Here is a 14,035-nt window from a genome sequence, read left to right on the forward strand (position 1 = left end):
TGATCAGCCCCAAAATAGAAAGTAGACCAAAGACAAAGGATGATTTGAACAGCCAACCACCTGATGACATCACAAATAATTTATCATTGGGTGGAAAACATATTTCAACATGAAGTTTATCAGTGTATGGTGAACAGTATAAATGAACTGAACTCTGACATATAAAAGATATCAATGTGTTTCAGATTTTTTTTATTTATTTATCGAAGTCTGTAATATACAGTCCAGATTTGTGAAGACTTAGCTACACACGGTTTCAAAAATATCATACTGATACAGGACATTTCCAAGAGTATGCCCTATCTGCAGATTTTACACAGACATCGTAAAAGTTCAGATATAATCCATAACATTCAAAATCAAACTTTGACTCGGATATCAAAAATCATGTCCCATTCATCTTGATAGGATTGCATTTTTACACACAAACAGTAAACATCAAATAATTAGACATGGCAGTTTGTAATGGTGTTGTAAATCCTACAAAAACCAAAATGTTCTCAACATAAACTTTATTTTCTGACTATCTCGCATACACAAACAGTCAAGACTGCATCACCATAAATAAGAATTAAATCCCATCTTGTTTTTTTTTTTTACCCTAGAAGCAAAATTATCAAAAGCAAACATTCTTGAATTCACACAATTTTCATATATTCAATCAAAACTCTTAACAAATGTAAATGGAGTTATATATAAATAAGTGGAGATATATCATCTGTGAAGTACCCCTGTGTCTAAACAGCTACAAAACTATCTCTCTACATCCACACCTAATCCGGAATTGGTTTGAAAATGGCGGGCATAAGCTCCCTGTCATGTAACAATAGCGTTTTCACTTAAATGCATCCCCTGAAAGGCCCTTAATATCCCAAAACCATTGCCGTTATTTCAGAATGGATGAGTCAGACAAAAATCCAACTTTTCATCCTTTTTGTCATGGTTGAAGGTAAAATCTGTAAATGGATTAAGAGATCAACATCTAATCCTTAGTTGTGCCTTTATGACATTTTATAAATTTTGTTTACAATAAATATACAAGATTTCCTGAACTCTTGATAAAAGCTCATTATCAGATTAATATAACGCCTCCACCGTAAAATGATATTTCATAGTCTTTTCAATTGTGATGAGCGTAAGTCTGTTTCTCCTGAACCGATGAAATTACCACAACAACAGAGTAAAAAGTATATCTTTATATTGTAAATACACATTATGATAATATCACAACTACCAACACAGTTGTCACTAGCTCTCTACATTCAAATTTCAAGAAAATACCTTAGTTTTAAAGGTTTTCATGTTCACTTGTATCCCGGTAAACTGTTTATTGATTTTTCAGCTTTCTTTTCCTTTGTTAATATATAAAACAATGCCTGGTGTTGATAAAAACATTTTGTATAATTTTTTTTAAACAGAAATATTCGATTCATTCATTGATTATCTTTATCAAAACTTCAATAAGATATTGGTTAACATCGTCAAGTCTCGACAGAAAACAGGTTTTAATTTGATAGTCAGAATTTATCTCGTTTTCTTTACAACAAACAATACAACTCATCCCTCAACTAAACATGGAGCTAGAACTGGTGTAAAAAGCACTAACCATTGATTGCATTGAGTACAGCATACAATCAAAAAGGTAACAAAAATGTGTTAAAAATTACCACAAGGTACACAAATGATGAATGATCCAGCAAATCATCTTCTCCACAAACTAATGGGGATACATAATAATCCACAATTCAAAAGTATTCTTAATTTCTCACTAGCACTTTAAAACCTTCATAAAATCACACTTACATTATAACACAGTATACATTCAACTTTCATTTCATCATATACAAATAATAAAGATATTAATATTTACAATCTGATTAGAAATCACGGCCTTTTGTACCTGTTCTGACTGCTGATCATATAAAACCTTCTGTTTTGTTATGGTCAGCAGAGCACTAGTTGAGAGGATAGGCCTAACATTACAATTATTAGCGAGATTTTAGTCTGTACATTTATACATAAATAATCAGTCAGTCTCACAGTCGTACACAGCAGAGATGTCTGGTTAATTTCCGTTAATCATCACAGTTCGCTTGTCTCTGTGTTTGGACCTCACTTTTGTCCTGGCCTTAAATACAGCAGCATTGTAGTGAGCCTAGAAATAAATAGGTACCAATTTGTTTTCACATCCATTTTACTGATTTAAAACACTGCCTGCAATTTAAGACACAATTAAATTTCTAAATACCTAATCAATACATCTCTTAACAATCTGTCTACAGCAAACTGAATCTAAAGCCAAACATCAAAACTTACACAGCAATCTTCAATATTGCCATGTTTGTGTTGTAAAGATTACTTTGAAGGTATCTTAAAATTAATATCCGAAAGAATATTTTATATGGCTGTTGATATCTGCACTTATTTGAAGAGATAATCTATTAACTATAACTTACAAATGCTAACATACAAACAGATAACTCTGATATCTGCATTTAAGATTTAATTTGAGATGGTACTGACCAAATCGGGATGTCTAAAGTAGAAAAGATGTTTTACTTGACAGACAAGCAATAGGAAGAATCATGACTCACTGATGTAATATCATTTGCTGGAATTGCAATAAAACACACTATCAAAGAACTTACTCTTTCCCACTTTGTTGGTTTAGATGAGGAACCAGGAGCTGTGGGGAGAAGAGGTTCGCCTAGACCAAACACTTCTCGTATAAGGATATTATCCTAAAACAAACACAAAAATAATGTAAAAACGTTTTACAACCTAGTCTGATACATATATTACTTCCACATATTCCACAATGTTGTTGCTGTCCATTCATGATTGAACCTGGTATAAAATCAAACAGGAATTCTCAGACCTCTTTAAGAATGAAACTGATAGTAATTGTATAGGCTAGGGTAGTTATTTAGCCAAGAAGTGACATACACCGAACAATGCTTGTACCTGTAGGTGTTGGTAGATTCCTGAAGTAAGTGCTAAGCACAAAGCATCATATTGGTTTTGTTTTACCCAGGAGTCAATCAAGAAATTCTCCTTTCCAAATTTCACACAATTTTCGGGTGAGTCTCCCATCTGTAAAAAGCAGGATAACAAATGGCATAAATTAAGCTAAGCAGTTATATTCAATCATGTACAAATTTGTTTTAAAAGAACAGAGTTTCATGGTTTAAATAATAAAGTAAACAAGAGATCCCAGAGGGATCTTGGCACCCACCATTTGAGGATCTGTTTTCAGTTCTTGAAGATTTGTTTATTTTTTTTTGTTTGTTACAGGTGTTGTAAATGTTCATGAACTGGTCTTCACTGAATGTACTCAATGATGGCACAAGATATTTTTATTAAGCACCTATTAGCAAATATCATTTGAAAAAGATCCCAAAGTATTATTAGATAGCAGTCAGTTACAGGTGGATAATGGACAATATGCTTGTGCTGTATTACTGTTGACATCCAAGATGGCTGCCTGTGGGCCACCTTGATTTCAAATCAGTCCAAAAAGGTACAATGCACAACTAGGGACCAAGGGAAACCAATACCTATGAAATATCAGAAGGATCCATCCAGTACTTCCACAGATATAGCAGTAACAAGATTTTACTCTCAAAATCCAAGAAGGCTGCCTGTCAGCCATCTTGATTTCGGATCTGTCCAAAAAGGTATAATGCACAACTTGGAACCAAAGGGAACCTGCATATGAAATTTGAGAAAGATCCATCCAGTACTTTCCAAGAAATAGCAGTAACAAACTTTTACATTCAAAATCCAAGATGGCCACCTGTCTGCCATCTTGAATTTGAATCAGTCCAAAAAATGTACAATGCACAACTAGGGACCAAGGGGAAACTGCATATGAAATTTGAGAAAGATCCATCCAGTACTTTCCAAGAAATAGCAGTAACAAACTTTTACATTTAAAATCCAAGATGGCCACCTGTCTGCAATCTTGAATTCGAATCAGTCCAAAAAAGGTACAATGCACAACTAGGGACCAAGGGGAAACTGCATATGAAATTTGAGAAAGATCCATCCAGTACTTTCCAAGAAATAGCAGTAACAAACTTTTACATTTAAAATCCAAGATGGCCACCTGTGTGCCATCTTGAATTCGAATCAGTCCAAAAAAGGTACAATGCACAACTAGGGACCAAGGGGAAACTGCATATGAAATTTGAGAAAGATCCATCCAGTACTTTCCAAGAAATAGCAGTAACAAACTTTTGCTTCCAAAATCCAAGATGGCTGCCTGTCGGCCATCTTGAATTCGAATCAGTCCAAAAAAGGTACAATGCACAACTAGGGACCAAGGGGAACCTGCATATGAAATTTGAGAAAGATCCATCCAGTACTTTTCCAGAAATAGCGGTAACAAGAATTGTTTACGGACGGACGGACGATGGACGCAGGGCAATTTGAATAACCCACCATCTATTAGATGGTGGGCTAAAAAAAGAAAATGATGTGTGATTGGTAAGTAGTTATGTAATTGAATTGAAAGTTTAATCTGAAATGCATTTTTACTTTTTTAAGTACTAAAGTGTAATGATGTGTCCATATCAGAGATTTTCATAAAGACATATGTACAGCATTTTATATAACTTCTTAGAAATCCATTTATATTCATACCAGTTTTTTAAACTACCTACATTATACATCAGCTTGTGGATTAATTGGAGGGAAAAGTAATGTTCTCTTTTAAATTAGTAAGACATTATTTCATTTTTTCTTTCTTAAAGGAAAATAGCATAGTTTTTGGATATAGGACATCATACTTATGGCAGTGGAATATGAAGGTAAAAACACTGTCAACATTCTATTAATATGTAAAGGGAACAAGTCAGTGTTTCTTGTACATAGTGTTAATTACAATTTCTGTCACTCAGCTGACAGAGCATGTTTCTTTTGCTCAGTTTGATTCCTGTCAAGGTACTCAATTGGAGTGTGTTTTTCCCTGTTCTATTGCAAACATATATATTGTTGTATTTGATAATATACCTTGAAACAGTTTGCAGTGGTGAAACATCTCAACTTTTCGCATTATTTTTATCATCATAAGAAAAATTAGATGTCTTTAATGTTAAAATGATCTTACCTCCACAGTTCGGAGAATATCCCTAAAGCTAGAGCGTTGTTGACGTCTCTCTTTCTTGGCCCTATATTTCTGCGAGTCGGTGGCAAGTGTCTTCAATGTGTCGATCAATTCATCTATATCGTCCCCTTCAAACTCCTAAAACACAAAATGGGACTGTTATGGAATTGTTGCAGAAAATACTTTAACCAACAAAATCCAGAAATAGCTGTAAATGCATATTAATCTTAACTGTAAATTTAGTAAAGTTCTCTGATTGACTGAAGATTTTAAGATATGTTCCAAATTCATATCCATAAAGCTTGTTGAACTACGTCAGAAAAAAAAAAAATCGATCTTGATTTCTAATGACAGAAGTCAAGTCAGAACCAAATTCCTCAGCAAGATGAAAATCTGCTGTGGACATGTCTGGTTTTATAGTCAATTTCCTTCATCAACATTGGACATGTATGCATACCGTAAATATTCGCGTATAGTGCGCACTTTTTTAAGCTGAAACTGTCGTGTCAAAAAGGGGGTGCGCACTATACGCAGGTACATGCCATTCCGGGGGTTATCATTATGCATCCGCCATATTGGATTACCTCCCTTCACATAGTTATATGTAAAAGTCGTCGGTCTTATATGATAGTTTGGAGATAAAAACAACAAAAAAATAAAATGTTTTAATCATCTGCCATTCACGCTAGCATTACGGTGAATCTAATTTTTTTTTTTCGTTTCCTGTCATTTTGATGATGTATCTGTGGAATTCACTGAATCCGGAAGTTTTTAGGCGATTGTCGTTCTGTTCATAAATCGGACAGCCCATCCCACCGATGCCCAAAGTTGGTGACCCCATGACCTCTCTTGATCTGCATGGCCCACACGCGCAGTTCTGTTGTACTGGCAGCGATGCCGGGATATCGGCGATCGCATACAAAGTTGAACAGCTCTCTCTCTCTCCATCTCTGGGTGTTTCGCTGTCGCACCTATGTCAGCCCTTCTGGTCAGTGGTTGGGACTTTAAACAGTCTTTTCTTTCTTCCGTGCCTTGATATTTCACTCTGGAATGTTGAAGTGGCGACCGGCGGCACGAAACTCCAGTCTCTCGGCGTAGTCAAATGGCGTTCGCAGTTTCCCCATGTCGAAGTCGGTGTAAACAATCTATCATAAAATACCTTCGGATACCGCGGTGGGTACAGATACCATGAAAGATCATGCCTATACTGAACAAACCACCTGCTTTTATGGGGACAAGGTAGGATTGAAAATGTTCAGACAGTTAAAACAACATCGTTTTCTGACCAATAATACGCGTTCAGCCCAAGCCGGGTGTCATCAGTCTCCTCATACTCAACGTGTTAACTGTCATTAACCGTTAATTATACAATCAGCCAAGCCTTTCATGCTTGTTAGGTCACCTGGGTAAATTTGTTTACTTAAGGTAATTACAGGTGTTAGGGTCACGCTCATTGTGGTTTCCTAATTATCAATGGATCAGACCACATCAAATGTTTCGTTGCAGGGACCAGTCAATTAATTTTTCTGTAGATTTTTTTTTTTTTAAATCTGATCTCCAAAAAGTACCTGCGCACTATACGCGAGTGTGCACTATACGCGAATATTTACGGTAGTTTTTAAGGTCTCAAAGTCTATTCTTCACGTCACATTTTGATTACAATGTTGGATGTTCTAATAAACAACAGTTGCTTTACTTACATCATCTTCTTCTCGAGCCAGTTCATACATAAGTGCGATTGTTTCCCCAGCAGTTATTCTCAGTTCTACATCTTTACTAAGTAGTAGGTCAGGAAGCTTTCCTATATGACTGTAAAAATACATCAGGTTTAAATGGCTATCAATCTAAAATATATTTTGTCATAAAACATATTTCTGACTAACAAAATTTGATAGGAGAATATAGGAAGGGAGACAACTTAATCTATACCAGTGTGCATTACCTTCCTTAATTTACTTTTTTAAGAAACTTGTTGAATTTTCATGAAACTTGTTTTTCTCTATGTAAGTACACTAAAATTCATAATTATTTGATATGACAAGAAAACTATCTTTGTTCTGTCAGTCTTTTTGAATTGCTAGATTTCCTTGAGTATGATCAATAAATGTAAGTAAATTAGCTTTGCACAAGAGACAGAGTGTGTTAATTCAACTGTAACAATTCACCTGCAATGCACCCTTAATACGAAAAAGTATATAACTGACTTGCCATTGTTTGCCTTGAAAATGATGGCATTCATAAAATGCCTCATCCTAATTCATTGTTATCATCTGTGGATCAATAATGATTCAAATTCGAATCAATAGACCACTATGAGAGACATACAGCCCATAACTGACAAAAGTGACAATGTATGTAATTTAACACCATATTACAATGGAAATTGCTGTTTCAAAAGATTAAAATAACATTTGTTTCTAAAACTGAATATCAACTGGTTTCCCAACTACAATTTCTAACATTAAACCTGTGTGTTCTAAGCACATGTGAAAATGTCCTGCAAGATCAATAATTATTAGCATTGCTGGTATACCTTTCCACAAGTTTGTTGACTAGAAATGACGGAGCAATGGACAGTAATAGACTCCAGGCACTCAGAGCTGTTGCATGTAGTCGACACAAGTCAGGATTCAAGTTGGGAATGCTTTTATCTCCCTTTCTGTATGACAGTTTGAAAATACTCTCCAATGCATCCATGGTCTTCATAACATCCTACAATATTAGCAATACACATAAAATGTAAAAACAATAATGACAAGGATCAACTTCAATACAGTAACAAACATTTCAGTATTTACTTCAGGACTTTTGTGACTTTCACATCTCCTTTCAATAAGAATTTTAGTAGCAGAAAAACACAAACTTACTAACTTAGTATGCAACAGAGAGGAATTAAATTATTCATTGTTAATTCATGTCATATGCTGGTTATACATACATCAATGTCACTGCAAGCCAGAAAATGACAAATTCCTAATGTCAGCGCACACTGTAACAGAAAAGAATCAAGTATTACAATGACTTGTCCCTAGTCACAAAACTTTGTGTGACACAATGAATAATAATGAGTAAGTAATGGTAACTTTGAAATGATGGGCATCATAGAGAGCAGAGTTTAGGTCAAAAGTCAGGTAACATCGGTCAAAAGTCAGGTAACGTTGGCAAAAATTCATGTAACCCTGACCTGAGGTAAACAACCCCGTGAGAGACAGGTGTTGTTGCAAGCCTGATAACAGGATGGTTGTGTACCCCTGTATTGAAGCACCATGGCAAAATAACGTTGGTGTGATTGATTAGAGCAGATAGGTGCTCTCTCTCTCTCTCTCTCCCTCCCCCCTCTCTCTCTCAGTCTAGCATGTGTGAAAGTGAACATAATAAAGAACAATATAAAGATAGATCCTTACTAATGATATGCACAAAAGAGCATTACAAATAAAAGAATTAATCTTAAGTATACATTGTAATTCAAAAACAGGAGAGAGTGGCAAACGGCAGCGGACGGAAGTAAGCGAGTATAGACAAGAGGCAGAGATAGTCAGTAGGAAGCAGAGGGTAGGACAGACTATGTATCAACAAAAATTCAAAATAAACTGCATAGTGGCTGATCAAGCACCACCATGTAATGTGTTGTTGTGTTTGCCTCAGAAAATTCTAAAGACATACTTTATCTAAACGTATCATAAATATCAAACAGTAATCACCAATCATTTCCTCTATGGACAGTAATATTGTACACTTTTAACCAATGGGTTTCTATGCTGCACTACATCTAACAACTATACTCTGAATTATTTTCTGCATCACATTTACCAAGACATTTGTCAAGATGTTTTTGTTTCCTACTCAATGGCTTTAATGCCTTCTCCTTACCACATTCAAGAGCACTGCAAATATTTCTGAAGTTATATCTGCAATGCCTCTGCATCTCATATTTAACATTCCGTATGAAATAAACTGAATATTGCTATGAAAATTGAAGTTAAAATGCTGCCAAACATCACGATGTCTGTCTCCTTACCTCAGCTCTCCCCTTGACGGCTGCACTGTTGTCTGTCATAGTGGCCATAAGCTGTGGCTTAATGGTATTGATTTCTTCTTCAATGTCAAGTCCCAACTGTATGCACATCAAACTAAGACACTGTGCAGCGAGAGCCTGCTCGTCACCTCTTCCTTTCTTTATGCATCTCACTAGGCAATCAGTCACTGTCATTTTCCTGTGTGTAAAGACAAACTTATCAGTATGAAAATTTAAAATGAAGTTGGATTTGTAGAATTTCATTGTGGTTTTTTCCCAGATACAAGCCCTTAGAAAAGTGATCATTGTTGATAGACAAACCAACTGAAGTATTATAACTTAAGGTGTGACAGCTCCTAGGGGAGGAATGGAAAACAGACAGCTCAAGAGAAAATAGAAAAAGGTTAACATTCCTTGTATTGGCATTGGGAACAAATTACAACATTTCTAAATAAAGAGCATTTGTGTAGTGTATAAAATTTACACCACTTTATCTGCCTGAGAAATCCCATGTCACATATTTTTGCAATTTGATTTCTTCAAATTAATTTTTGTTAAATTCAAAAGTATACAATACCTGTCAAGAAGGAACTCTGCAATGCATTTTTTGCTTAGTGCTTTAGTCAACCCCTCCAGACAAGATTTTCTCCCCTGGGCACTGAAAAGTCCAGGGAACATTGGTTTCAATATTCATCTAAGAAGTTTTTATATGTAAGTTTGCACTTTGGAAATGGCAAAAAAAATATGTTTAATAAAACTATGAATATTTACAGTATTTCTTGACTGCCTTAATAATCTGCTGTTGTTTTGTTTTATAAACCTGTAAACAGCCAAAGCCAAATCGAGGTGGACATTCTTCTTTTAGTAGGCTGGATCTTATTCACTAACAACATAAAGTAGGCCTTTCACATTCCACCTAGGGCAATAAGGGAAAAGCGTCTTGCCCTAGAACACAACCACGACATCACAGATCTGTCCTTATCCCAGCTTCCTTAGGAACATAAACCATCGTGGGTAAGGAACTTCAAACTCTATCAACTGACTTGTAAATATAATTAATTATATACCTTTTCTGTAGAATTCCTTCTATACATTCCTTCAGCTTGTCTTCAAAGTTTTCTTGAGCACTTGCTTCATCCACACCATCTGAAAGAAGAAAACACAATTATAAAGCTAAAAAGATTTTTTTGATCATTTGAAAAGAAATTTTGGACCACCATATACCAAATGCAAATGTATTACTGATGAACAAGACAATATACCATTGCAATAGTGAAAGAGACAAAATAACAATAGAAAGAGACAAAACATTATCTCAATAAGACAAGATGAAAACACTACTGGATTGAGAAAGAAATGTTGAAATTGACATGTTAAAAAAGTACCTTCTTCTGGAATGCTAGTGCGTTCCTCAGACTGGACACTGACTGTACTGACGTTATCAGCAGTATCATACTCATCATCACTTGGTGGCTGGGATACTCTTCCCTTCCCTCCTGAAACAAAAAAATGCAAAAATGGTTACAAAGGGGGCAGGATCATTGTGTATTATTTTAAAATATAGCTATTTATAGGATTTTTTTTTTAACCAATTTTTTTTGCTGTCTCTTATGTTCTTTATTCAAGAGTTTTTGTTACTACCATTTTACATGTGGTTTACATTTAGCGTCTATGAAAAATTGGGAAAAAATGAATGTATGCAGAAAAGAGATCATCTTCATATAATTTATTACTATGTTGTATTAGGACTAGTTAACAAAGAAATCTAACAATAAGAAAAAGCAAGTCATAAAAAACAAGAAGAGATATCTAAACGGAAAGGAAAAGAACAAATAAATGTGACAATTGATGGATGGACAGACATGCTGCAAAATTTGGTTATCTAACAAATCTGATGAATTCAAATTTCAAATGTTCCTAGAAAGTATCAGAAATTCATAAATAGTAAGTTTTGTTCATGAAGAACAGCTGTGCAATCATGTTAAAGCTATTGTGGCTACCAGGTCAAAGTCTAACAACTCAAGAAGTAGGTGAGACTATTTGTTGAAGTTGAGTTATGTTGGATTTTGGACCAAACCATAAATTAAGATTTGATCAGGAAAACCTCATCACTTCAAGTATGTTTGATATCACAGACCAAATCTGATTGAGATCCACAAAGGAATTAAGAAGGAGTAGCGACCCCTAAGTCCACTTTTCTGAATTCAAGAATTCATTGCCCACTCTTAATGATGTTTTAGACAAAATTTGAAATCTATTCAAGCATTAAGGAAGAGTAGTATTTGGAAGTAAATTACTGTCAAACTTCCTCTTTGGCGCCCACCCTTTAGACCCAATGGGGTTATTCGACTTAAAATGATTTTTTGCAAACTCTGGAACCTGTCCTGATTATTACATTTCCATCATGGTAAACTGCGACGTTTTTCATTTGCCCTAATATTTCAATATCTCAAACAGAATAACAATAGTAAGTGAACTATTCATGTAACCTTTACTTAACATGAAAATTGGTGTATTTCTGTTAGTCTTTAGGTCTGAAAAAAAAATGTCTAAATTGATGTATCCTCAATACCCTCTAAGCCCTCTATCTCTGGACACAAAATGAAATCTGAAGCTTCGTTTAAACATTTCTATCAATTTGCGGCTTGTTTAAGGGGGTTGTTAAGTTTTATTGCAGTAGATTTCATTCATTCTCTCTTTTGTAGAATACATATCATAAATGTTGACAAGACTATGACAGACCAAAACTGGGAAAATACAGTGTCAGTCTTCAATTGGGAAAGGGTCAGTGTACTGAACAGGAATTCCCACCAAAGGCATTCGCAGGAAATTAGCTAAGCCAGGAACATGCAGAGACTAGAAACAATGCCCAACCAGTGGAGGCTTGGCTGGATTTAGCTTCTATGTTTGTTCACCTAGTCGTAAAGTCATAGAAGCCCCAGTCTTCCCATTGTTGTTATCTAATCTTATCTACCTGTGCCTTATTTCATTCTAGCCTGTAGTAAGTGTTGTCTAAGCACTGACCAGTCTTACCTGAGCCATTTTGCCAAACAATGAGAAGTAAAACTCATTTTCATAAAAAAAGAAATTGAAATAATTCATTACGAGAATTATATGAAAATAAACCAGCTTTTTTAATGCAGTTTATTTAGAAACAATCTTCATTCTATTTGGAAATCAAAGTGGTATACAATACTGGATCATATTTCAGTTGAAACTGTAAATAACTTTAATGTCTTTTGTTTTAAAATTACCAAAACATAACAGAAACAGACTAAACCCAAGTTTTACATTGATATCAAAGTTTTTTTATTGACAGAAATCAAATGAGAAGACAACCTACTGCAGTTCAAAGTGAAATTTGAAAGATTTTCTGTATGAATATTTTAGGTTTAAGGACAAGGTCAAAGTTGAAAGATTTTCTGGTAAATATTTTGTTTTGACACAATGGGGCATTATAAGTTGAAATTATGAGAAGTCTCTCTACTACAGTTCAAGGTCACAGCATCAAATTTGAAATATTTGTATTTATACATAGCTTACAATATGGTACGTATCACAGTATTATGATTCCATTCACATCACTATATAGGTGTACACACAAGTTATTTAGTGAAGCCATATATTTCAATAGTAAATACAATCTATTTGACTTCTAGTACATTCTAAGTATGACTGCACAACAATTTGCTGAATGATTGGACAATATCAGTCTACTTTTCAGAGTTTGATAAAACTTTACTGAATATATATTTAGGTACTTTTAGTGTATCATGATACTGGTAAACAAACAAATTGATATGATACACAAGAAAGTATTGTGATACAATATGAAACAGCGTATTGTTATAAACATTGGGAAAAGTTTGAGTGCAAATGCTACAAATAATCTTTGAAACAGAACTTTAGGTAATCTGATTACTACCGCATGGACCACCAACATCATTAATGTGGGGTCATAGATACAAAGTCCCATCTTTCGTTATTAAATTCTTATATTACTAAACAGAGACCTAAACACTTACATTACAACTTATGTAATAAATCATTTATAATGCTAGCCATCACAAAACTATGACTAACAAGGCATCAAAAATTTCCAGGGTATGACTTCGCTTCCTGTTGAGAAATTACCTAGGTCCTGTAATATAACCAATATCTTGGATGATCAATATAGTTGATTCAAGATGTCATTTGAATTAGTTGTCATCATGCCAAATAAGTAAACATGTGCTCTTTATAGAAAAGGCGGGAGTTGTCAATGACATATCTTTATAGTCTAAAAGTAGGGGTTTTATTTTTATGTAAATATACATTTAAGATAACACGATTCAAAATCTTCAGACAAAATTTAAACATCCACACAAGTGAAATACAGATAGTGACGTATTTACGTAGTAATCATGCGTGAATGTAAAAAGTTCACGTGTTGTTGTGACACATATGGTCCTAAATCGGCTTACCTTTCTTCTTTCCCTTCGGCATTATTCTCGATAATTTCTTCTAATTTCACAATCTAATAAATGTTTTAGACACATAGATTTTCGTATATGAAAATCGAAAAGGTAATATGGTGTTTGAATTTGAGAAGAAACGTTGGACCTCGACAGCATGGTAGCCTTGAATGGATTCTTGCACAAGGCAATCACATTCTGAGCTAAAAATAGATATTGCCTCGTTTCTAACGACGGAAATAAACCGAAACTAATAAGGTATTAACTAAGATATTATATCAATAACTTTATTTTAAGTTATCTGCTTCGTATTTTTATGATATATAAAACTGAAATATACTAGATTTTCGAAATATTGTATTTTTCACTGAGTTATGAAAACACGACATCAAACTATCGTTCAGACGCTTGTAAATGCTGGTGATTATGTGCCTTCGGTTCAAACATTAGGTCGGGTGA

General features: G+C 34.5%; 1 protein-coding gene across 1 annotated transcript; it reads right to left on the reverse strand.

Moving 5' to 3' along the window:
* Positions 1 to 177: 177 nt before the first annotated feature.
* On the reverse strand, positions 178 to 13,746 carry LOC132558633 (interferon-related developmental regulator 1-like). Its single transcript, XM_060223232.1, has 12 exons — positions 13,586 to 13,746; positions 10,508 to 10,618; positions 10,190 to 10,268; positions 9,700 to 9,780; positions 9,126 to 9,321; positions 8,046 to 8,096; positions 7,641 to 7,819; positions 6,808 to 6,916; positions 5,111 to 5,245; positions 2,965 to 3,093; positions 2,649 to 2,741; positions 178 to 2,155 (listed from the first exon to the last, which is right to left on the reverse strand). The coding sequence occupies exons 1-12, from the start codon at positions 13,605 to 13,607 to the stop codon at positions 2,066 to 2,068; spliced, it is 1,275 nt and encodes a 424-aa protein (XP_060079215.1). The 5' UTR covers positions 13,608 to 13,746; the 3' UTR covers positions 178 to 2,065.
* Between the last annotated feature and the right edge of the window lie 289 nt (positions 13,747 to 14,035).

This window comes from Ylistrum balloti, unplaced genomic scaffold, assembly GCF_031769215.1.
Source record: "Ylistrum balloti isolate Yb309-2 unplaced genomic scaffold, AGI_CSIRO_Ybal_v1 Utg370800, whole genome shotgun sequence".
NCBI lineage: Eukaryota > Metazoa > Mollusca > Bivalvia > Pectinida > Pectinidae > Ylistrum > Ylistrum balloti.

What these genes read in the sequence shown, in the direction of transcription:
- LOC132558633 (XM_060223232.1), bottom strand. Translation starts at nt 13,607, where the DNA reads ATGCCGAAGGGAAAGAAGAAAG. An exon ending in CACTAGCATTCCAGAAGAAG is followed by an intron (nt 10,269 to 10,507) that starts GTACTTTTTTAA and finishes TTCTTCTTTCAG; the next exon opens with ATGGTGTGGATGAAGCAAGT. An exon ending in GAATCTACCAACACCTACAG is followed by an intron (nt 2,742 to 2,964) that starts GTACAAGCATTG and finishes TGTTTGTTTTAG; the next exon opens with GATAATATCCTTATACGAGA.